Consider the following 21,070-nt stretch of genomic DNA (forward strand, 5'->3'; position numbering starts at 1 on the left):
GATGATGGAATAATGATGTTGTTGAAGGATTTACATGTGATGACAAATGATGATGGATAATTGGTTGACGGATGATTCCCCCCCCCCTCTCCATAATTATCTTTCAGTTTGAATTTTACGGGACTGAAGACAGTCAGTATAATGTCTTCCATTATGTTGTTGTGAGTATTCATTTCGAAATCTTCTTTCACATTACCAAATAGTAAGGCATACCATCATCATATAAAATATGATCATAACATATTTTCAACCACCGCAGCCAAATTCTTTTTTAAGAAAGAAAGCGATGATCTTATTTTTTTTTTTTCGTTTTTCTTCTCCCTTTTTTTTTTCCTTACAAACCCATGTTTCAACAACATGAATATTAACTTATGGTTCACAACATGGTAAGATTGATTTTGGATGTGTTAATAGGTTTGATGACGGGTTATTGGAAATGTATGTAGTAACTCACATTGATATATCTTTGGCATTATATATGAAATCATTTGTTTATGCTGATTTTTTATTTTATTATTTTGTTTATGTATGAATTAGGTCATTTTGAACATTCCATCCTGTCTACTGGTTTCACTGACTCTATCAAACTCTCTTTTTGTTTTCTTTCCTGACAGACATTACCTTATATGGTCGGGTATGAAAAAATATAGGCAAGAATGAAAAAAAAAAAAAAACATAATGATGATTATTCATATGTTTGTTTCTTTTTCTCTTTTCTTTTTTTTTTTTTTCTATTTTAGATGGGATTACAAAACGCGGATACATCAGGTGAAATCAAACTTGAAGAACAACAATCGCAAATACATTCCAGTCAAAACACTATGATGCGGTCAACAAATAGTGGAAACATAGCATCAGAAGGTTTGTACCCACCATCCCTGACTGTAAATACAACATTACCCCATTGTGCAACAAACTCATCACATGACTGGATCCATCAACAGCAACAACAACATTATCATCATTATTATTATCATCATCATCACCATCATCCTAAAACATCTACTGGTATTATCCCTCCTATTGCTTCACTCTCTTGGTCTACTACTTTTGGTTTGTCTTCTTATACAACATGGAAACCAATAGAATCGAGGATGTATGAAAACTCGGGCTCTTGTTTTAGAACATCCTTACCAGCACCATCATCATCATCAACAATACATGCGGAGTACCCGTCCATCCACCCCAGTAAACCAGGTAAATTAAAAAAAAGTTTCATTTGTTATATTATTAACTGACTCGGGCATTGTACTTTTATAGAGATGACACAGAATATCAAAACTCCATCTGTATCACCAACCACAGCATACAAACATCAACAAGAGGAAGGTCAACAACCACAGATGGAAAGAGAAGATATTAAGCGACAACTCTTTTTGGAAAAGAATAGAAAAGGTAATCAAATAAAAAAAAGATGGAATGTTGATTGATCACTCTCTCTTTTTTATCTAGCTGCATCGAAATGTCGTCAAAAGAAAAAGGAATGGCTTGCACAAATGCAGAACAATGTTGAATTATTTTCGGAAGAAAATGAAAAACTGCAACAACAGGTGATCATGCTGCGCGAAGAAGTGGTGGGTTTGAAGACATTGTTGTTTACTTGTAAGGAGTGTCCCCAGGCTCAAGCAAATGGTGTGGATGGATTATCGATGACTCCTTATTGACACCATCATGGTTATTAGAAATGAATTAGATGTGTATAATATAAAATAGTATGGTGGATGAATTTTTAATATAAAAAAAAAGTTGCCTTTATTGTATATATATATATAAATAAAAATTTTGTGATTGGAGTTTGATGGATAGATAATAGTAAATAATAATAATGATAATAGAACTTAAATGTAATAGTACGACAAATAAAAAAAAAATGTTAAAGATGAAAACGGGAGATGATTGATTCCCCTTCCATCTTCTTTTCTCTATTAATCTTGAGAAGGGGATGAAAAGAAGTTAATGGATGATAGTATTGGAGGATTCATTTGCATTCAACTTGATATTGGAGACAGCCTTTTTCAATTTCTTGGATAAACTTTTTCTTCTCAAATTCAATTTGGATGATTCACGACGTAAAGCCTTGTTGGCACCAGAGATCAATTGATTGGTAGGAGCAATGGCAAATGAATGTATAGAAGCAGGAGGTGTATGGACCGTTCGGGACGCCAAAAAGCGAGGATTTTCTTTTGCATCATGAACTTTATTCATGTCTCCGATTTTGTTATTGATTTTCATAAGATATTTTTTATCATCTTTGGCAGGCACAGGTGGAGGCGTGATTTTCTTTGTTGGTAGAGGAGGTATATCAGTTGGAGTTGATTTTGATTGTTTATTATTTTGTCTTGGATCAACTTTGGTAGAAGAGGATGGTAATGATGATGATTCCTTTTGTTTTTCTTGATCAATCTCTGGTACAGATAACAACAATGCAGCGGAGTTGACAGGTTCAGGTACCACCAAAGGATGAGAGGTACTCGCATCACAACTATGCACAGATGGAGATGCTGGTAAAGATGATGATGATGATGATGATAATGATGATTTTATAGAAGAAGATGATTGTGGTGATGATGTTTCTTCCAATGAATTAACAATAGTAGTATCAATAATATCTTTTACACTGACATTGGATGAGATTGATTGAGAAGGTAAACTTTCCCATATAGTTTGTAATTGAAGAATAGAAGAAACTCGAAGCATAATGATAAATAATAATAATAATAAAAAAAAAAATAATAAAACAAAAAAAAAAATAAAAGAATCAAAAAAAAAGTGCCCTTTTTATGAATGGTGGCAAAATGAAAAAAGTAAGGAGAAAAGTTTTGAATGTCTCATTAACTCCCCGCTATTCCTTTCCAGAAATAGGTAAAGGAAAATGTTGGGTTTTGTTTTCTTTGAAGCACATCAAATTACAGGATTGTTTACTTTTTTAACTATATTATTATCTTAGGTATCATATTTTATAATAGAAACCAATAGTTGATGCCCTATCATCATCATCATCCATACAACATCCTTTTTTTTTTTAATTACTATTTTTTTTTTTTTTGTACATTCTGTAACAAACACGGTAACTAAGGAGAAAACTCAAACTTGATACGTGTCATCTTCTGATAACTGACTATTAATTATAATAGATGATGATGATGATGTTGTATACCTTTTCTTTATATATATATATATATAGCTATCAAATTATCATGGAATATGGTAGATAACAAATTAAGGCAACTGGATTATGAATTATACCAGTGATTTAATACCTTCCGTTGAATTTAATCTACTTCACTTTTTTTTTTTTTTTATTAATGATGACATTTCCTTGATCGTTTGTGTTAGAAAAAAGAGATGGAAAGGGACATTTCTTATTGTTTGAAAATGGTGGAGTGGTACAAATTTGAAGACGGGAAAAAATAAGTATCTTTGAGACGGAGAAAGAGATGTTTAAAAAAGAATTGTAAATGATATTTTCGGGAAAAACGGGAAAAGATTAGTGTATATGAATGATGATTATTGAAAGAAAGAAAGAAAGAAAGAAAGGAAAAGAATAAATAATATTATATATTATTATATGAAAAAAGATAAAAAGTAAAAAAAAAAATTATTAAAAAATGATTGACTTTTAGATAGAATTCAAAACAAAAAGGTGGGGTTGGATACTTGGGAGAAAACTGAAAAAACGGAAGAACGTGGTACATTTTGTAATAAAGGGACAGATTGGAGTCTTTTTTTGGTGGTACAAAAGGTCATGTTTCGTCTCCAGCTCCATCTTTTTTTTTTTTTTTTCTTGATTTTTTTTTCCCTCTTTTTTTCCCGTTCTTTCTTTCTTTCTTTTTTTTTTTTTTTTTTCCTTTCTTTCTCTGTATAATATATTATTATGGTCTTCCCTTATTCTACTCGTCGTTTATCTTCAACTGAAGTCGAAGACATTTTGGCAAAATTAACTCAAGAATTAACTGTTACTACAGATCGCATCCGAACTATCATTAAACAATTCAATGAAGAAATGGATAAAGGTTTGGATCATGAAGGTGCAACAGGTAATAATAATAATAATAAAGAAAAAAAAATCATATTACTTATACTTTTTCATTAGTTCCTATGATTCCTAGTTTTGTTACTGGACGTCCTACAGGTAAAGAAACTGGAAGATATATGGCTTTGGACTTGGGTGGTACCAATCTTCGTGTATGTGAATTCCATTTGGAAGGTCAAGGGAAATTCTCTGTTCATCAACAAAAGTATGTTGTCTCTGATCAACTCAAGAAGGGTGAAATGAGACATTTGTGTGATTTCATTGCTGACTGTGTCGACAACTTTATTTCAGAACATGGCTCTGATCATTTGGACGAAGCTCTTCAATTAGGCTTTACTTTCTCTTTCCCAGTGTTACAAACAGCTATTAATCGTGGTACTTTGATGCATTGGACAAAAGGATTCAATTGTTCTGGTGCTATCAACAAGGATGTCGTAGTTATGTTACAAGATGCCTTTTTACGGAAAAATCTTAATGTTAATATTGCTGCTGTAAGTTTTTTTTTTTTAAAAAAAAAAAGGGAATGTAAATGGCAATAGAATAGAATCTTTTTTTTTAATTTTTTTTTTTTGAAAAGATTGTTAATGATACAGTTGGTACCTTGATGGCTCATACTTATCTTCATCCTGAAACTACTATTGGTGTTATCTTGGGAACTGGAACAAATGCTTGTAAGTTATCCATGCAAATAAAAACAGGATTTGTGGAAACTAAACTTTAGCTCTATAGGTTATTACGAAAAAGCAACTGGTATTAAGAAATGGAAGACTGAAAAACAATTCGATGATATGGTGATCAACATGGAATGGGGTGCTTTCGATAATGAACGTCGTGTTTTACCCTTGACGATATATGATAATAAATTGGACAGAGAATCAATCAACCCTCGTCAACAAATCTTTGAAAAACAAATTTCTGGAATGTATCTTGGTGAAATAGTACGTAATGCCATGCTTCATTTGGTAGATCAATGGATGTTATTCAATGGCCAATCATCTGCTGATTTGAATAAACAATGGGGTTTTGAAACCGCTTACATGACAACTATTATTGCCGACAATACGCCTGCTTTGGCTTCAACGGAACATATTCTTCAAGATGTCTTACAAATTGAAACAACCACCTTGGAAGATCGGCAAATTGTCAAACATATCTGTGATTTAGTTGCTCGTCGTGCTGCTCGATTGTCGGCTGCTGGTATTGCTGCTGTATTGTCTCATACTGGTGACATTGATCGTCCTTCTGTGGTGGCTATTGATGGTTCAGTCTATGAATTCTTACCTGGTTTTGAAAACAATATGATCATTGCGTTGAAGGAACTCTTTGGTGACTCGATTCAAAATCGTATCAAGTTTGCTTTGGCCAAGGATGGTTCTGGTTTCGGTGCTGCTATTGTTGCTATGGTTGCTCACAAAGCTGCCACCTCTTCTTGATCTCTTTTGATTGGTGATACCCTCCATACAACTTTTATTTTTTTTTTTCGGCTGGATCCCTACTTCCGTTTTTTTTTATTTTATTTTATTATATGTTTTTTTTTTTTATATCTATTACTACATTTTGTATACATCAATCATCACTTTGTACAAAACAGTGTCCTCCTTTTTTTTTTTTTGATTCGTATCATTCATTAGCTATATCAATAAACTCTCTGACTTGCTCTACTGGATCTTTTCAATGTAGTTTATAAGTTTCTGTAAAGACTGATTATCTTTTATTTTTATTTTTTTTGGGAGGGAAATTACTGTGGAAAAACGATGGATAATGGTGATTTTTCTATAAATTCTCTTTTAGTCATGAAGATTCAACATGATGCGCACTTATTTGGAATAAACCAGTTCTGGCTGATTTGTGTCATAGCATATCATTTGTTCTTCTGTTCATCATCTCATTATTCCAAAAAAAAAAAAAAAAAAAAAAAAAGAAAGAAAGAAGAATCATTATTTATTATTCATTAGGATTCAAAAAAAAAAAAGTCCAACAATGAAATTAAAAAAAAAAAGTCGTTAGACAATCATCATAGTAATAAGTAGTAATATATCAAAAGACGAGAGTGACTAATAAGAAAATCCATAAGCAAATGCCAAACCAAGAATGGCAAGAGCAAGTGCATAAAAGATCACCGTGTATGACAATTGAATAAAGTGATGATTAAAGACTGATTCAACAAATAAGAAGACAATAGCGAAGGCAACAAATCTTGAAAAATAAAAAAAAAATAAATAAAAAAAGTTTAGACTTTCCTTTTTTTGTTCGATTTGAATACTTACAACCAAGCAATAATCATGACAGCTCGAGTGGAACCACGTGCAAATGTATTCAAGACAAGAACACAAAGCAGCATGAATAAAAGATCACGAATCAGATTATGACCACGATTCATACGATGCTTTAAAAAAAATTATAGTAAGTAATAATAATAAAACAAGGGATGATTCGACTTACGAAAATATGTTGACCCCATGGAGGAGTAGATTCAAGTAATTTGGCAGCAGCAGGATTACTGGGTGCTGAAGAAGATTGAGCACCTGCTTCAGGATTAGCAGTAGGATCCGTTGTACCAGCCGCAGCACCAGCACCAGCCGCAGCCACCCCACCAGCAGTAGGATCAGGCGTTGCAGTAATGACAGGTTGATTGGATTGAGGTGCAACACCAGCAACATTCATGTTTGCCAATTCATCGGATGAGCCAAAACAATGCCGTGCCATCCAACAAACACCCCAAATAACAAAAAGTGTAGAAAACGCAATCCATGTCACACGAACATGCCAATCACTTACAAAACTGGCTACAGTAGGAAAAGTAGGTGGAAAATTAGGACTAGCCATTATATATATTTATTGTAATAAAGAAAATATAATAATCAAAAAAAAAGTAAAGAAATGATCAATAAATTAGATGGGATTTATGGTAGATGTGAAGTTTCAAACAAATGAAATATATCCGACATCAATGTCTTAGAAAAAGAGACGTAAGGTTTCAAATAAGAAGTGAATGATTTATTTACAAAGTATAAAACGAAAAGAAACAATATAAAGAAAACTATAATAAAAAAAAAAAAATTGTATAAAGGTAGGAAAGAAGACTATATTAAAAAAAAGGAAGAGGGATATCATCAGAAAAAAAAAAAGGAAAACAATAAAAAAAGTAGGGAAAAGATCAAATTTGTTCATTTCTTCTTGTGTGAAGTTGGTTTCTTCACCTGGTTTGTCAAACCCTATACAAATATAAAACATTTTTTTTTTATTAGTTAACATGGGGGATGTCTTTTTTTTTTTTTTTTATCAATAATATGCATAACACTTTACATTTCGCATTGCCTGTAAATCATCAAATACTTCTTCATCCTTGAGTCTGAATATCAATGTCGGGCGTAAAAAAAAAAAAAAAAAAAAGGTTAAGGATAACTAAAAATCATACATTCGAACATAAATATAATAATAATAAAAAGGATATCTGACACTTGTTTTCGTTTGTTGAGTTTATTATCACCATTGTCCATCCCACGTTTTCGTAAACTTCGTTTGTTCATTCTAGTTTGAGATTCCATCACAACATCTATAGTTGAATAAAAGTATTAAGTAATAATGTCTTTTATCCCATTTATATATATATATATATTTTTTACCATAAGCTAAATCACAATTATCCTTTTCTTCTTTGAGTCTTCGTCGCTTTTCTTCCAATACTGCAAATAACTTCTCCCGTACTTCATGTTTTTCAGCCTAATAGTAAGTATAAAAGGTTAATACATATAGATAAAAAAAAATGTTCATAGACTTTACCAAGTATTCTTCTTCAGCACGATGGATTTCTAATGTAAATTGTTTATCAGTCACTTGAGTTTGATAATCCCGTAGTAAACGTCCATCTTCAATTGTCTTTTGTCGAATCGATTCCAATAATATTAATCCTTCCTTATATTGCCTATGGGTATCTATAGAAATACATCATCCAAAAAAAAAAAAATGTCAAACTTTTCTTTTCTTGACGATAGTAAATAACTTACTATTGTGAGCTTGACTGATTTCATTTTGAGTTGCTAATAGTTTTTCCGAAAATATCCTAAGAAGAGAAAGAAGAGAATGTTCAATTATTTTTTTTTTTTGGTAAACCCCCTTTTGTTACACACACACAGATATATATATATATATTTTCAACAAAAGAGAGAAATTCCATTTTGTTATCTTCTCCTTTCCTATTTTTTTTCTTTTTTCATTTACCTTTCTTTGTTTTGAATAAAATCATTATTCAGATATTCGATACGTTGATTCAGTTCTTTTCGTCGTTTCACCCGTTTATTATCTGTGGCACTACTATCAAAATAACCAGAATCAACTATATATAATAAAAACAAAAACAAAAAAAAAAAAGAGAGAGAATTGATAAAGAGAATTGATAAGTACATATATATATTTCATTGATAAAAACCCGCCAATTCTTCCAACTTTTACCTTCTTCGTCTTGTGCAATAGTTTTTGTTGATGTTAAAATGGGTTCAGACGTTACTATTGCTGTCAAAGAACCAGTGGTATTATTTGGAGTAGTTGTAGTGGGAGTAGATAGAGGTACTGATCCAATTTTTGGTAAGGTGGTAGAGGTTGATAGTGCAGGTGGTGAAGAAGTCAAAAGATGAGGTGCGGTCAAGTGTGAAGTTGAGTTGAATGATACCACTTCAGAATCTTCCATTTTTACGTTTCCTAACTGATGATGGTCCATAGGAGGTAAAACTTGATGTGACACTTGAGAGCTACGGTTGTCGTTTAAAGTAGGAGAAGAGAGGGAAGAGACTTGATGAGTACCAGTGGGTGGTGGTGATGAGAAAGACAAAGACTGTTGAACCTTAACGATGGTTGAAGAAGTAGTAGCAGAGGTAGTAGAAGGAGAAGTAGACGTTGGTGTTAAAGAAGAAGGAGGAGGAAGAGGTGTATTCGCCGGTATAGTAGGGGAGGAGTGCTGATACTGTTGATTAGAATAAGAAGGTATGTCTTCATGAGGAGTTTTTGGTGTAGAAGTTGTTGTTGGATAGATATAACCATTTGGTCGAGAAGTTTGTTGATTTTGATAATGTGGATTCATATGAGGTTGATGAGAAGTTTCCTGTTGAGAATCCAAATCCTTTGATACGGAAGAAGAAGAATAGTAAAGACCACGATCTACAGGAGAAGGTGACGGTAGTTTTGTATGGTTTGTAGTTGAATTGTGGACTGGTCTTTGTAAAGTAGACTTGTTTGTAGGAGAAGGCAGTTCAGTAGAAGACCCATTTGAGTGTGAAGTAAAGATAAAAGGTTTGTTCGTTTCCAGCATTGAAGCTAATGGCATTGAATAAGAGTAAATAACAAAAGAATAAAAAGTAAAAAAAAAAAAACGAAAGTAACTAAAATGTAAAACTATTTGAATATTGACTTTAAAAAGAAAAAAAAAAGAAAGGAAAAAAAGAATGAAAGAAAAGGGAAGAAAAGAAGTGAAAAGACAAAAAAAAAAAAAATGACGAGGGCTATGAGAAGGGAAAAAAAAAAAGAGTGTATGTGAGTGAATGGAGAAAGAAAATTCTAATGTCCGTCGCCAGCCACAAACTATTAAGTTTGGTCAAAAAAAAAAAAAAAAAAAAGGAAAAAGAAAGCTGTATGCATCGTAACTAATAAACTCCGTTCATCTTTTATTGAATCAATTGGCATCAATTTGTTTGATATCAGGTAATGCTAATCTAACTTTGTTCCTATAAGTTGCTCGGTTGTTGGTTTGCATTGGATTCCCTTCAAGATATACCGTTTCCAAACTTTTGGTATTGCCCAATTCTTGTGATAGTTGATCAAAACATTCATTTCCAAATTGATTGCCATTTGCCTATTAAGACCTTTAGATTAGTATTCATGATGGATCATCGCAATCATTATCTTTACCCAGAATTCTTCCAATTTTGTCAAATGATGAATGTTTTCAATCTTTGTCAATCGATTCATAGCAACATCCAATGTTGTCAAATTGATCTATTTAAAAAAAAAAAAGGTTAATCATCTCATTCTTACATAACTTTTTTTTTTCATTTACATTCTTATCTAATCCTTCGATCTTTTCAATGGCATTGTGACTAAGATATAATTCTTCCAGATTTTCCAATTCTTCTAATCCTTCAATCTTCGTCAGTCGATTGCTTTGAATGCTCAATAACCGCAAATTTTTCAAACTACTCAAATTCTATGATGATAATAACAATAGTAAATCAAGTTAGTCATTTCATCATCATCATCATCATAACTTTCAAATATATTTACCTCTAGTTTTGTAATTTTGTTCTTTCCTAACCAGAGTTCCCGCAAATTCACCAAATGATCCAAGTTTTCGATCACCTAAAAAATATATATAATATAGACTGAGTCAAACCATCGTCAAGTTATAATATTTTAATAATCACCCTAATACGGTTCGCCCCAAGTTCCAAGTTGGTCACATTGACAAAACTATCCAAGTTTTCAATCTTGGAGATTTTGTTACTGACAAAGTATAAATCCGTGACATTAGTAAGATTTTCCAAATGCTTGATGTGCTTAATCTTGTTGAAGGAGAGGTCCAAACTAGTCAATTGACTCAGATGATTTAATCCTTTGATATGCGATATCTTGTTATCATATAAGTCCAATTCTTTCAAGTCGGGAACGCTTTCTAAACCTTCAATATCAATAATGAAGTTTTGACGAAGACAAATACGCTATAGAAATAGTCCAGATGATTTGGTTAGTTCAGCATATATTGTGGGTCGCTTCCTCTTCTTCCAATATGTTCACTTTTTTTTTTTTTTTTTTTTTTTACCTGTACGTTAGGGAATCGTTCCAACTGTAAAGCTGGAATACTACTGATGCGTAAATGAATAAGATCGATATCCTATAATATATGCAAAAAGAAAGGAGTGAATCGAGAACAATACATAAAGACGTGTGAAGTCGTTTCATACCTCGGCATCTCGTGGATAATCGTCAAGGACATCTAAAAAAAAAAAAGTATTCAGAATATAATATGTATGTCACGGTTTTTTTTTTTTTTTTTTTTTTCTTCGCTGCCAAGAATTGACTGTTTTACCTTCCTCATTGTGTTCCAATTCTTCCTGATCGGATTCATCTACATCACTGTCAATAATTTCTGTATTAACAACGACTTGTCCACTTTGCTCGTTGTTGTTTGACTTTTGTTGAGTCACGTTTTCGTCAGTTATCTGTGCCATTGGATTCAAAGGGAAAAAAAATTGGAAAGAGGGAAAAAACGATTAAAAAAAAATGATGGTTAGCAAGGGAAATAGACATTTTTCAAGCTCAGTTCTCTAAGTTGCACACATTACATATAATAGAGAAATCATGAAGCCTTGTTTTTTTTTTAAGAATCATGTAACATCTTGTTCTCTTTTGAAAGAAAAAGAATATTTTGGATAAATTGAAGGCAATCTTTACACTATCATCATATCATCATAAAAAAAAAAAAAAGAAAGAAGGGAAGTTAATCCACTATCAGCAGTTATTTCTTCTTTTTCACATGAGTCAGAGGTTTGATGGTTGTAGACGTGATCAATTGATCAAGCAACGTGGATCATCACCAGTCGAGATGACTTTAGAGCATGATATATATATATATATATATATATATATATAACACTTATGAACTTTTTTTCTCTTTCTTTTTTATGCTTTTTCTTGTTTTATTAAAAAAAAAAAAGACAACTTTTAAATCATCAAAGTTCTTTCAATCATGGCACATCTAGTAAATAAATTAATTGGACAGTATTGGTATGATCAATTATGTTTGACTTTTACTCTAGATGATTTTCCCCCTTTACATTCCTTAACATTCGACGAATGGCATTGGATCCACGATGATGATCTTGTACCGGATGATCGACCTTTGACAATAACAACTTGTTCAGTGAATAACATCAATGATTGGACAATCATCATGGACGAACAGAAGCAAGTACCTCAGCTTTTGTATTCAGATATTGTTAAAGATAACAAAAAATCATCAGTCATCCTTCGTTGTTGTCATCGAACATCAAAAAGAAAATTGATTCCACCCAAAAAAGGCAAACGGCGGGATTCGGCGACGGTAGGATTCGAGACCATAAATAATAATGATGATGATGATGATGATGATATTGATGATCTTTGGTCCCAATACAAGAGTTCTTCTCATCAACGATATAAAACCAAATATCATCCATCAAAGAGATACATGATCAAAAAAAGAGAAAAAGAATATCCTAATGATGATGATGATGTCGATCATGATAATATTGTGGTTGCGATTAAAAAGAAAAAATCACCTCGGCGTTACAGAATTCATCGATTCGTACGACACCAACATCGCCAAAACAACATACGGCGCCGCCATTGAATATGATAATGAAATTTTATTTTTCTATCCACCCCATTCTTTATATATAAATATATACATATATTATATGATATACAGATGATGTATGCATCAACCCCCCTTCAATCATTCAAATCTTATAAATAATAAATAATACATGAATAATATCTTGTAAAAGATGCAGTCAAGATTCAATTTACTATAAAAATTTATGCAGTCAATAAGACGAACAAGAACGTGAAATTGGCGACATTTTTCTCAACGGGAAATTTATCCATTTGGATGGCCGCTTATCTATGAGATGATTTTTTTTTTTTATATAGAATAACGGACAACAATGGGTTGATTCTTTCCGCAGCATAAAACCCCTTTCAGTGAACAATGAAAATGACAATCAATAGGATAGATCAATATAAAGGAAAAGGAGAAATCAAGAAATCTTTTCCCCTTTTCAGGAAATGAGTTTACTCCTTACTCGTTGATTTTTTTTTTTTTTAAATCATCTTAAATAGAGGAACATCTCGACTGTGATACTAAAAAAAAAAAAATCTCATCATATCCCAAAACAGCAAGTTTCATGTGTTTTGATTGGTACAGCAAGCTTGAGACTGACGTAAAATCGTTCAACAGGATGACCAATATTTGAAACACAGCTGCTGCGAGGTTTTGGAACTTTTATAAGAAATTCATTTTTTTTTCTCTTTCTTTCCATTGTTTTCTTTTTTTTCCTTTTCTTTTTTTTTCCATTTAAACATACATTCTATATTATTTACTTTTAACCATGCAAATTTTCGTCAAGACTCTTACTGGCAAGACTATTACTTTGGAAGTGGAATCTTCTGATTCTATTGACAATGTTAAGCAAAAGATTCAAGATAAGGAAGGTATTCCTCCTGACCAACAACGTTTGATTTTCGCTGGTAAACAATTGGAAGATGGTCGTACTCTCTCTGATTACAACATTCAAAAGGAATCTACTCTTCATTTGGTGCTTCGTCTTCGTGGTGGTATGCAAATCTTTGTCAAGACTCTTACTGGCAAGACTATTACTTTGGAAGTGGAATCATCCGACTCTATTGATAACGTCAAGCAAAAGATTCAAGATAAGGAAGGTATTCCTCCTGACCAACAACGTTTGATTTTTGCTGGTAAGCAATTGGAAGACGGTCGTACTCTCTCTGATTACAACATTCAAAAGGAATCTACTCTTCATTTGGTGCTTCGTCTCCGTGGTGGTATGCAAATCTTTGTTAAGACTCTTACTGGCAAGACTATTACTTTGGAAGTGGAATCATCCGACTCTATTGATAACGTCAAGCAAAAGATTCAAGACAAGGAAGGTATCCCTCCTGATCAACAACGTTTGATTTTCGCTGGTAAGCAATTGGAAGACGGTCGTACTCTCTCTGATTACAACATTCAAAAGGAATCTACTCTTCATTTGGTGCTTCGTCTCCGTGGTGGTATGCAAATCTTTGTTAAGACTCTTACTGGCAAGACTATTACTTTGGAAGTGGAATCATCCGACTCTATTGATAACGTCAAGCAAAAGATTCAAGATAAGGAAGGTATTCCTCCTGACCAACAACGTTTGATTTTCGCTGGCAAACAATTGGAAGATGGTCGTACTCTCTCTGACTACAACATTCAAAAGGAATCTACTCTTCATTTGGTGCTTCGTCTTCGTGGTGGACAATAGGTTTTTCATTCATCTTTTATCAAAACACATTCCTTATCTTACTCATTTCCTTTCTCATTTCTCCCTTTCCCCTATTTTATATGATATATGTGTTTATAATTGACCCCTTTACCTTCTTTACCACCACCACTTCCTTTTATCTTTACGCTCTTTTTTTTTATAGCTCTTGAATAGTAGGTTTTTTTTTTTATATGAATGTCTTTTACAAATTTATGATTCAATCAAACCAATAAAAGCCAAAAAAAAAAAGCTCCCTTTTCATGCCCTTTACTCTGGATAGTCTTCGTTTGATAAAATATGTATTGTTTGATAGATTGATGGATATATCATGGTGTTAATTATATAGAGCTTTGAATACAAGGTGCGCTGAATAAACATTTGTAGAGATAAACACACTATTGATCTTTTTTTTTTTTTCAACTGGATAACTGATGCCATCGAATAGAAGCGGATGGTAATTATGCTGTGATGATGATTGCTATTGGAAGCAGCGTTTAATAAATAGTAATGATGATCATGACGTTAATGAGGTTGATTTATCCATCATGCCTTTATCCATGCATAAAATTTCTTTTTTAAGATACATCATATATATATATACAAACCATCTATTTGGAATAATCATCCATTTATAGAGTAAACAGAGTAGGATATACTGGCCAAGTACAAAAAAAAAAAAAAAAAAAAAAGAAAAAGGCATTATCTCTCTCAAGTAACAAAAACACCACAAACCCAAAGACAACGAAAATAAGTAAACGTATGTATATTTGATTTATGATTGAATATGGATAGATTCGTGAGATAGGTTGTATACTATACTATACTATAGACTACAAACTACAGCCAAAAACAAAAGCAGAAGATTTCAGAAAAAAAAAAAATTAAGCCTTCTTGGCAGCTTGAGCAGCCTTCTTGGATTCCTTGGATTTGGCAATAGCAGCTTGACGAGCAGCAGCACGGACATCGGGCTTTTGGTTACGCTTAGCACGGATGGCATCCCAAGAGGCACCAGCAATGGCACGTTCATGCTTGACAGTACGACGAGAACGCTTCTTGGCGACTTCTTCAGTAACACCCTTCTTGTTCAAGCGACGGTAAATGGTGGTCCATCGGATCTTGCGAGGGTTCAAACGTTGGAGGAAATAAGATTCAGCCTTACCATTGATGAACTTGAAGGTCTATCAAAGGAATAAAAAAAAAAAAATCATGTTAATTACATAAAAATATTCAATATCCCCCCCTCTTCATCAATTAATATCCCTCTTTATCCTAAAGCCAATGTGTTCCCCCTTTTTATTAGTCGTTTCTCTTTTCTTTTTCTAAATACGTACTCTGTCAAAACAATACAAAAAAAAAAAAGAATTGGGTTTAGTGATAATGAATAATTAAAATTATCATTCGTAAACATGATGGTTCTTTTTTTTTTTTTTTATTACCTGCTGTCAATGCGAACGTAGGTCTTACCCTTGGCAGGATAGATTTTGAAGCCGGAGAACGAGCAAATTTCGAGTCTATCATCATAAAAACAAAACAAAAGTTTAGTCAATCATAAACAATAGATGGAATAAAATGGTTCGATATTGTCGTGTAGTTTGGATGGATGGATGGATGGATGGATGTATTTTTTAATCATAGGATTCATTACTTCATCGTTGTTCGACGTGGAGAAGAGAAGGAATTTCAAAATGTCAGTGCTCCAATATTGGTTTTGAGGGTTTCTCTCTCTCGTATGCCCGGCATGATTCAAATTCCGAACGAAATTGATCCTTTAAGCTTGATGATATACGGTTTATGGTCTGATGGAAGATTTAAATCTTAAAATGAGGTTTGAAGGTTTCTTTTAAAGATGAGATTAGAAAAAGATGATCTTTCTTTTTTTTTTTGATTTCAATGCATTACCGAGAGGTAGTCTATTTGACTCACTAACAAAAGGAGTAATCATCGATAATACCAACATCTTTTGTTAATGGTGCTTATACGGTATAGTGATAGATTTAGGTTTGAAAAATGTAAGAGTGATTAGGGCTCACTTTTCTTTTTTTTAAAAAAGAAAAAGAAAAAAGAAAAAAATCGGATTTTACAACCAAAGATTTCCAATCTCCCAGCCAAATTTTGGCTGTAAAAATAAATTATCGAGGGGTCATCAGGGAATTTTTCGAAAAAAATCGATGAAATTTTATAGTGTTCATTGCACACATTAGGTGGCAGGATAACTAATAAAATGTTGTTGGATGGTATTATACTACTTTTTTTTTTGGTAGGAATTAATGACGATAGTTGTGTTGGATGATGATGAAAACAGGATGGGGGATGATGATATTGGCATTTCAGTTTTAATTTACTTTATAAACTGGAATGATTATCAATTGCTATTAATGCAAGCGAAAGGGAATGGTTTCATATATATTCGGTCCAAATTTGGTATGATGATGATGGTCAGTTTTAGTTGAGGGATGGTGGTTTTACATTGACCGGCGAAAGCCTCCACGTATTTTATTATTTTTTTTTTTATTTCCTCGTTGGAGGGGTTGATCGACAATACCACCAATTGGATAAAGTTTACCGTATTACTGGATCATCATTATTTTTTAAATAGTACCAATAGTTTAGATACAGTAATTCTATCAAATCATATTCAATTTATCCATTCATTCATTCTAACATATCATGCTCATCATTATCTATGATAATAACATCAGAATCATTCATTCAATCCTTTGATCGTCAAAAAAAGAAAGCAGGGAATTCATGATGTTTATTTCATACAAAAACTTTTGAGTAAAAAAAAAAAAAAAAAAAAAAAAAAAAGAAAAGAACAATCTATGTATAATATAAAGAGTATATGAAGTAGTCTATAATTTACAGCAAGGTTTCGCCTAGACAACAGCGAGCAAGCGAGCATGCAACTTCAACGGTACGGAAAGCTGATTCTTCGTCTTCCAAAGCAGGATTGACTTCAACAATATCAGTCGCTACCAAAAGCCCAGTTTCATAAAGATGTTCACATATATAATGACCTTCTCTAAAGCTAAGTCCACCACGAACAGGAGTTCCCTATAAAGATGATGATAAATAATCTACTCTTTTTTTTTAAAAAAAAAAAATAAAAATAAAAGATCACTTACAGTACTAGGAGCTACAGAAGGGTCCAAAGCATCCACATCAAAAGAGAGATGAATAGGACGATCACGATTAGGGTTGACAGCATCCAAAGCCATTTCCATCACTTTGCCAATACCATATTTATCTACATGATGCATAGAGAAGGCCTTAATTCCAAAGTCTTGAAGAATTTTCTTTTCACCATCATCAACATCACGTAAGCCGATATAAGTCAATCTTTCAGGTTTGACCAAGGATTTGACCCATTGGAAATCAGGATGATTAGTTGCAATCCCGGTCAAGAAGCTTAATGGACATCCATGTATATTACCAGAATCAGTGGTTTCAGGTGTATTAATGTCCTAAAAAATCAAATGACAATGAAACAAAAAAAAAAAAAATCAGTTCCCACGTGGTTCCCCATTCATTGTTTTGACAGCCTCATATGATCCATATGATTTGCAGCTTTTTTTTTTTTTTTATTATTACTTACAGCATGAGCATCCACCCAAATCAAACAAGCATCAGGATAAGCTTGAAAAATACCAGATACAGAACCTAAAGCAATGGAATGATCACCACCTAGAGTCAAGATAAATTGATCATGAAGACGAGCACGTTCATAGATTTGTTGAGATAATCGATGAGTAGCTGCAGACACATATTTTGGATTCTTAAGATTCATCACCACAGGATCTTCCTTGGGACAAAGAGATGTGATATCATCGTTATTTTCATAATTGGCCTTCCATCCCATAGTTTCGATTTGTGTTAATAAACCAAGTTCGATGATTTTTCTAGGTCCACCTTGAACACCTTCTAATGATTGACCAGCTTGAAGTGGACAAGCTATGACTGATATATCTTTTGTAGTGATGATGGACTGTTGAACCATATGTTTCAATAATAAATAAATAAATAAAATGAATTCGGGAAAGAAATGGGAAAAAGGGGAAGAAAAAGAAAAAAAAAAATTTGCAAACAAAAATATTATTCTTTCAGTCCGTGCCAATGATCGTGCGAAAGATATTCCCAATTTGGGATCGGAGGAGGAAATGTCATCTGTCAAAAAGAAAAGGCCCTAAAAAAAAAAAAAGCTGGCGAACGTAGCATTCCATCTACCATCCATAATATCAATTTATAATATTAGAATACTACAAACGATGATAATAAATGACAAAAACATAAAAGTTTTATTTCAATATAAAAAAAAAAATCAAACTATTCAATATCGTTGTCGTAAAAAGAGAATCAAAAGGAAAGCCAATAACAAATTAACTTTGACACCGGTGCGATGAGTCTTGTAGTAGTATACCCAAGGATGTGTAGAGAGTAGTGATCGTAAGATGCGGAAATTCTTGGATGTATAAGGTGGATATCGTAATCTCATCAATGATTCCATACGTTGATTCTTGATCAAGATGGATCGTTCATGAGTAAATGTATCAAATGATTTTTCTCCATGGTAGCTACCCATTCCAGAGTTTCCAATTCCACCAAATGGTAATGAATATTCTATCAAGTTAGAAACAAAAATCATATTAATAAAGTATCTTTATCAGATCTATTTTTTTTTTCTCTTTATCTTACCAGCCTGATGCACCAAAGTATCATTCACCAAAACACCACCAGATCGAGTAGTACTCAAAACTAAAAAATGAAATAAACTATGAATAATCATCATCAAAATAACATTCATCATTCCTACCACTTACTTTTTTCCGTCACTTTTTTGTTTTTGGAAAAAATATACAAAGCCAAAGGAGATTCTCTAAAGGAATTATTAGTTATCCATTATTATTATTTCTATTATTATTATTTATTGGTTGGGAACTTACTTTTTATTAACATAACTGATAGCATCATCGATTTCCTTGTAGGTCAAAACAGGTAAAACAGGACCAAAGATTTCATCACCCATCAATACTGATTCCGAATAAGCAATGTTTGTCACCAAAGTTGGACCAATATACCGTTCATCTCGATGCATATCACCACCAATAACAATATCACCGCTTTGACGTTCATTAAGCAATCGAGCAACATGATCGAAATGATTCACAGTCACCATACGAGCAAAATGACTAGAATGACGAGGATTTTCACCAAACCATTTTTTGATTGTCTTGGCAAAAGCATCAATAAAACCAGCTAGTTTGGATTCATGAATTAATACGTAATCTGCAGCTACACATGCCTAACCAAAAAAAAAAGTCAATATGAATGATTTTCATTGATATTTTTTTTCTTTACCTGACCACCATTGTAAAATTTGCCAAAAGCAATACGTTGAGCCACGGTTTCAATGTTTACGTCCTCTGTCACAAAAGCAGGACTATATATATATATATATATAAAAACAATTAGAACAGGTTTATTCCTTTGAATTGCATTCATTTATTTACCATTTTCCCCCTAGTTCAAGAGTGATAGGAGTCAAATGCTTAGTTGCAGCTTCCATCACAATCTTGCCTACACGAGTACTTCCAGTATAAAAGATGTAGTCGAATGAATGAGTCAATAAGAATGTTGTTTCAGTGGCACCACCATTGACGATACGACAAATACTGCTATCCAAGTAGAGGGGAAATAATTCAGTTAACAAGGCAGATGTATGTGCAGATATTTCAGAAGGCTATGAAGAAGTTCAAAAAGAAAAATGAGACAGAGACTATTTTTATGCATTTGGCGTTTTTTTTTTTCCTGCATCTTTACAATGATTTACCTTCAAAATCACAGTATTGCCGGCAGCAAGAGCAGCCACTATTCAAACGAAAAGATAATAAGAAAAAAAAAACAAAAATTATTTGATATATATTACCTAAAGGAACAAGAGTAAGTTGAACAGGAAAGTTCCAAGCACCTAAAGGAAAGAAGAAAGTATAGTTAGTAAAAGATGAAATGACTCTTGATATATATTTACTAAAGTACCAATAATCAATACCACACCAAGAGGGTCCTTGCGTATAATGTTGATACCGCCTGCATTGCTAATACGAGATCTTGATTTGACTTTTCTATCCTTTATAAGCCGATCGAGATTCTATAACAGAGAAAAGGAGTTAAGTATTTTTATCCACGCTATGAATTGGCTAATCTTACATCCAAGTAATAAATACATTCTTCAAGTACAGGAGAGATATCACCAACAAAGGCTTCCATACGAGGTTTATTCATATCTTTGGCAAGTGCTTCATAAAATCGTTCTTCGTTTTGTTTCACCAGATCGTAAAGACGTTGGACATGGAATTTGCGCCAATAGAGTTCACGTGGTCTTCCTATCAAAGAGAAAATATAGATCAGCATTTCTCTCTTTTTTTTTTTTTTTTTTTTGTGTTTATTTGTTTCTATGATACTTACCAGTAACAAATGTACCACGGAGACAACTAACACTATCTTCAATAGTTTCAAAGGAAGAATATTTCAAAGGACCATTCATACCTAAAGACAATTAAAAAGAAAAGAAAGAAAAAGAAATAAAAAGAGAGAGAGACAAAAAAAAAAAAAAAGATTAGTCCATAAATAAAAAAAATCATCGAGTGAATGGGGTAAAAATTTCCCAAATCAATGTAAAATAGACATAAACCTAAGAAATTCTTCTAGCTCACGTGTGAAAATAGAGAATTTCATATGTTAACGCCCTATTTTACATCAAAATAGATAAAACACATTTGCCCTTTTTTTTTTTTGACCCCACTTTCCTTTCTTTTGATATCGATATTCTTACCTATTATGGAGGAATAATTTTTGTTCCATGATATCCATTCATTCTTCTTACTTTTTTTCTTGTGGGGTGAAAGTATATAAAGTCCGATATGTCGTTGTACTAATCATTTAATTTTCAATATCCATCATAGCAGTGTCGTTATTATTATTATCG

General features: G+C 32.6%; 11 protein-coding genes across 11 annotated transcripts; 4 read left to right on the top strand and 7 right to left on the bottom strand.

Moving 5' to 3' along the window:
- Nucleotides 1–345: 345 nt before the first annotated feature.
- On the top strand, nucleotides 346–1,723 carry BX664DRAFT_327326 (uncharacterized protein). Its single transcript, XM_051544388.1, has 5 exons — nucleotides 346–438; nucleotides 538–634; nucleotides 741–1,197; nucleotides 1,261–1,395; nucleotides 1,453–1,723. Exons 3-5 carry the CDS (start codon nucleotides 741–743, stop codon nucleotides 1,662–1,664), a joined length of 804 nt encoding a protein of 267 aa, XP_051400913.1. The 5' UTR covers nucleotides 346–438; nucleotides 538–634; the 3' UTR covers nucleotides 1,665–1,723.
- Nucleotides 1,724–2,729, bottom strand: BX664DRAFT_327329 (uncharacterized protein). Its single transcript, XM_051544389.1, has one exon. It carries the CDS (start codon nucleotides 2,695–2,697, stop codon nucleotides 1,954–1,956), a length of 744 nt encoding a protein of 247 aa, XP_051400914.1. The 5' UTR covers nucleotides 2,698–2,729; the 3' UTR covers nucleotides 1,724–1,953.
- A 1,119-nt stretch (nucleotides 2,730–3,848) lies between these two features.
- Nucleotides 3,849–5,624, top strand: BX664DRAFT_293536 (hexokinase-domain-containing protein). Its single transcript, XM_051542051.1, has 4 exons — nucleotides 3,849–4,037; nucleotides 4,094–4,524; nucleotides 4,611–4,704; nucleotides 4,763–5,624. The coding sequence occupies exons 1-4, from the start codon at nucleotides 3,875–3,877 to the stop codon at nucleotides 5,464–5,466; spliced, it is 1,392 nt and encodes a 463-aa protein (XP_051400915.1). The 5' UTR covers nucleotides 3,849–3,874; the 3' UTR covers nucleotides 5,467–5,624.
- A 463-nt stretch (nucleotides 5,625–6,087) lies between these two features.
- BX664DRAFT_384030 (uncharacterized protein) lies at nucleotides 6,088–6,859 on the bottom strand (the record flags this gene model as incomplete). The annotated part of the gene is made up of 3 exons (XM_051549157.1): nucleotides 6,088–6,229; nucleotides 6,301–6,419; nucleotides 6,476–6,859. 3 exons carry the CDS (start codon nucleotides 6,857–6,859, stop codon nucleotides 6,088–6,090), a joined length of 645 nt encoding a protein of 214 aa, XP_051400916.1.
- Nucleotides 6,860–7,080: 221 nt separating this feature from the next.
- BX664DRAFT_327331 (Sds3-like-domain-containing protein) lies at nucleotides 7,081–9,454 on the bottom strand. The gene is made up of 8 exons (XM_051544390.1): nucleotides 8,486–9,454; nucleotides 8,255–8,369; nucleotides 8,041–8,096; nucleotides 7,817–7,968; nucleotides 7,660–7,756; nucleotides 7,488–7,589; nucleotides 7,340–7,404; nucleotides 7,081–7,248 (listed from the first exon to the last, which is right to left on the bottom strand). Exons 1-8 carry the CDS (start codon nucleotides 9,351–9,353, stop codon nucleotides 7,201–7,203), a joined length of 1,503 nt encoding a protein of 500 aa, XP_051400917.1. The 5' UTR covers nucleotides 9,354–9,454; the 3' UTR covers nucleotides 7,081–7,200.
- A 203-nt stretch (nucleotides 9,455–9,657) lies between these two features.
- On the bottom strand, nucleotides 9,658–11,282 carry BX664DRAFT_327334 (uncharacterized protein). The gene is made up of 8 exons (XM_051544391.1): nucleotides 11,109–11,282; nucleotides 10,984–11,015; nucleotides 10,842–10,913; nucleotides 10,447–10,740; nucleotides 10,307–10,381; nucleotides 10,083–10,229; nucleotides 9,935–10,021; nucleotides 9,658–9,878 (listed from the first exon to the last, which is right to left on the bottom strand). The coding sequence occupies exons 1-8, from the start codon at nucleotides 11,248–11,250 to the stop codon at nucleotides 9,699–9,701; spliced, it is 1,029 nt and encodes a 342-aa protein (XP_051400918.1). The 5' UTR covers nucleotides 11,251–11,282; the 3' UTR covers nucleotides 9,658–9,698.
- Nucleotides 11,283–11,650: 368 nt separating this feature from the next.
- On the top strand, nucleotides 11,651–12,572 carry BX664DRAFT_327335 (uncharacterized protein). The gene has a single exon (XM_051544392.1). It carries the CDS (start codon nucleotides 11,769–11,771, stop codon nucleotides 12,408–12,410), a length of 642 nt encoding a protein of 213 aa, XP_051400919.1. The 5' UTR covers nucleotides 11,651–11,768; the 3' UTR covers nucleotides 12,411–12,572.
- A 395-nt stretch (nucleotides 12,573–12,967) lies between these two features.
- On the top strand, nucleotides 12,968–14,455 carry BX664DRAFT_88022 (uncharacterized protein). Its single transcript, XM_051549776.1, has one exon. It carries the CDS (start codon nucleotides 13,171–13,173, stop codon nucleotides 14,086–14,088), a length of 918 nt encoding a protein of 305 aa, XP_051400920.1. The 5' UTR covers nucleotides 12,968–13,170; the 3' UTR covers nucleotides 14,089–14,455.
- A 349-nt stretch (nucleotides 14,456–14,804) lies between these two features.
- Nucleotides 14,805–15,750, bottom strand: BX664DRAFT_88101 (uncharacterized protein). Its single transcript, XM_051549777.1, has 2 exons — nucleotides 15,553–15,750; nucleotides 14,805–15,266 (listed from the first exon to the last, which is right to left on the bottom strand). The coding sequence occupies exons 1-2, from the start codon at nucleotides 15,607–15,609 to the stop codon at nucleotides 14,970–14,972; spliced, it is 354 nt and encodes a 117-aa protein (XP_051400921.1). The 5' UTR covers nucleotides 15,610–15,750; the 3' UTR covers nucleotides 14,805–14,969.
- Nucleotides 15,751–16,947: 1,197 nt separating this feature from the next.
- BX664DRAFT_293541 (arginase) lies at nucleotides 16,948–18,085 on the bottom strand (the record flags this gene model as incomplete). Its single annotated transcript, XM_051542052.1, has 3 exons — nucleotides 16,948–17,142; nucleotides 17,214–17,552; nucleotides 17,684–18,085. The coding sequence occupies 3 exons, from the start codon at nucleotides 18,083–18,085 to the stop codon at nucleotides 16,948–16,950; spliced, it is 936 nt and encodes a 311-aa protein (XP_051400922.1).
- Nucleotides 18,086–18,415: 330 nt separating this feature from the next.
- BX664DRAFT_347757 (Aldehyde/histidinol dehydrogenase) lies at nucleotides 18,416–20,629 on the bottom strand (the record flags this gene model as incomplete). The annotated part of the gene is made up of 11 exons (XM_051547557.1): nucleotides 18,416–18,705; nucleotides 18,781–18,840; nucleotides 18,906–18,961; nucleotides 19,029–19,387; nucleotides 19,444–19,525; nucleotides 19,596–19,825; nucleotides 19,916–19,953; nucleotides 20,012–20,053; nucleotides 20,122–20,233; nucleotides 20,293–20,468; nucleotides 20,551–20,629. The coding sequence occupies 11 exons, from the start codon at nucleotides 20,627–20,629 to the stop codon at nucleotides 18,416–18,418; spliced, it is 1,524 nt and encodes a 507-aa protein (XP_051400923.1).
- Nucleotides 20,630–21,070: the final 441 nt, after the last annotated feature.

This window comes from Halteromyces radiatus (assembly GCF_025201355.1).
Source record: "Halteromyces radiatus strain CBS 162.75 chromosome Unknown BX664scaffold_3, whole genome shotgun sequence".
Taxonomy (NCBI): Eukaryota; Fungi; Mucoromycota; class Mucoromycetes; order Mucorales; family Cunninghamellaceae; genus Halteromyces; species Halteromyces radiatus.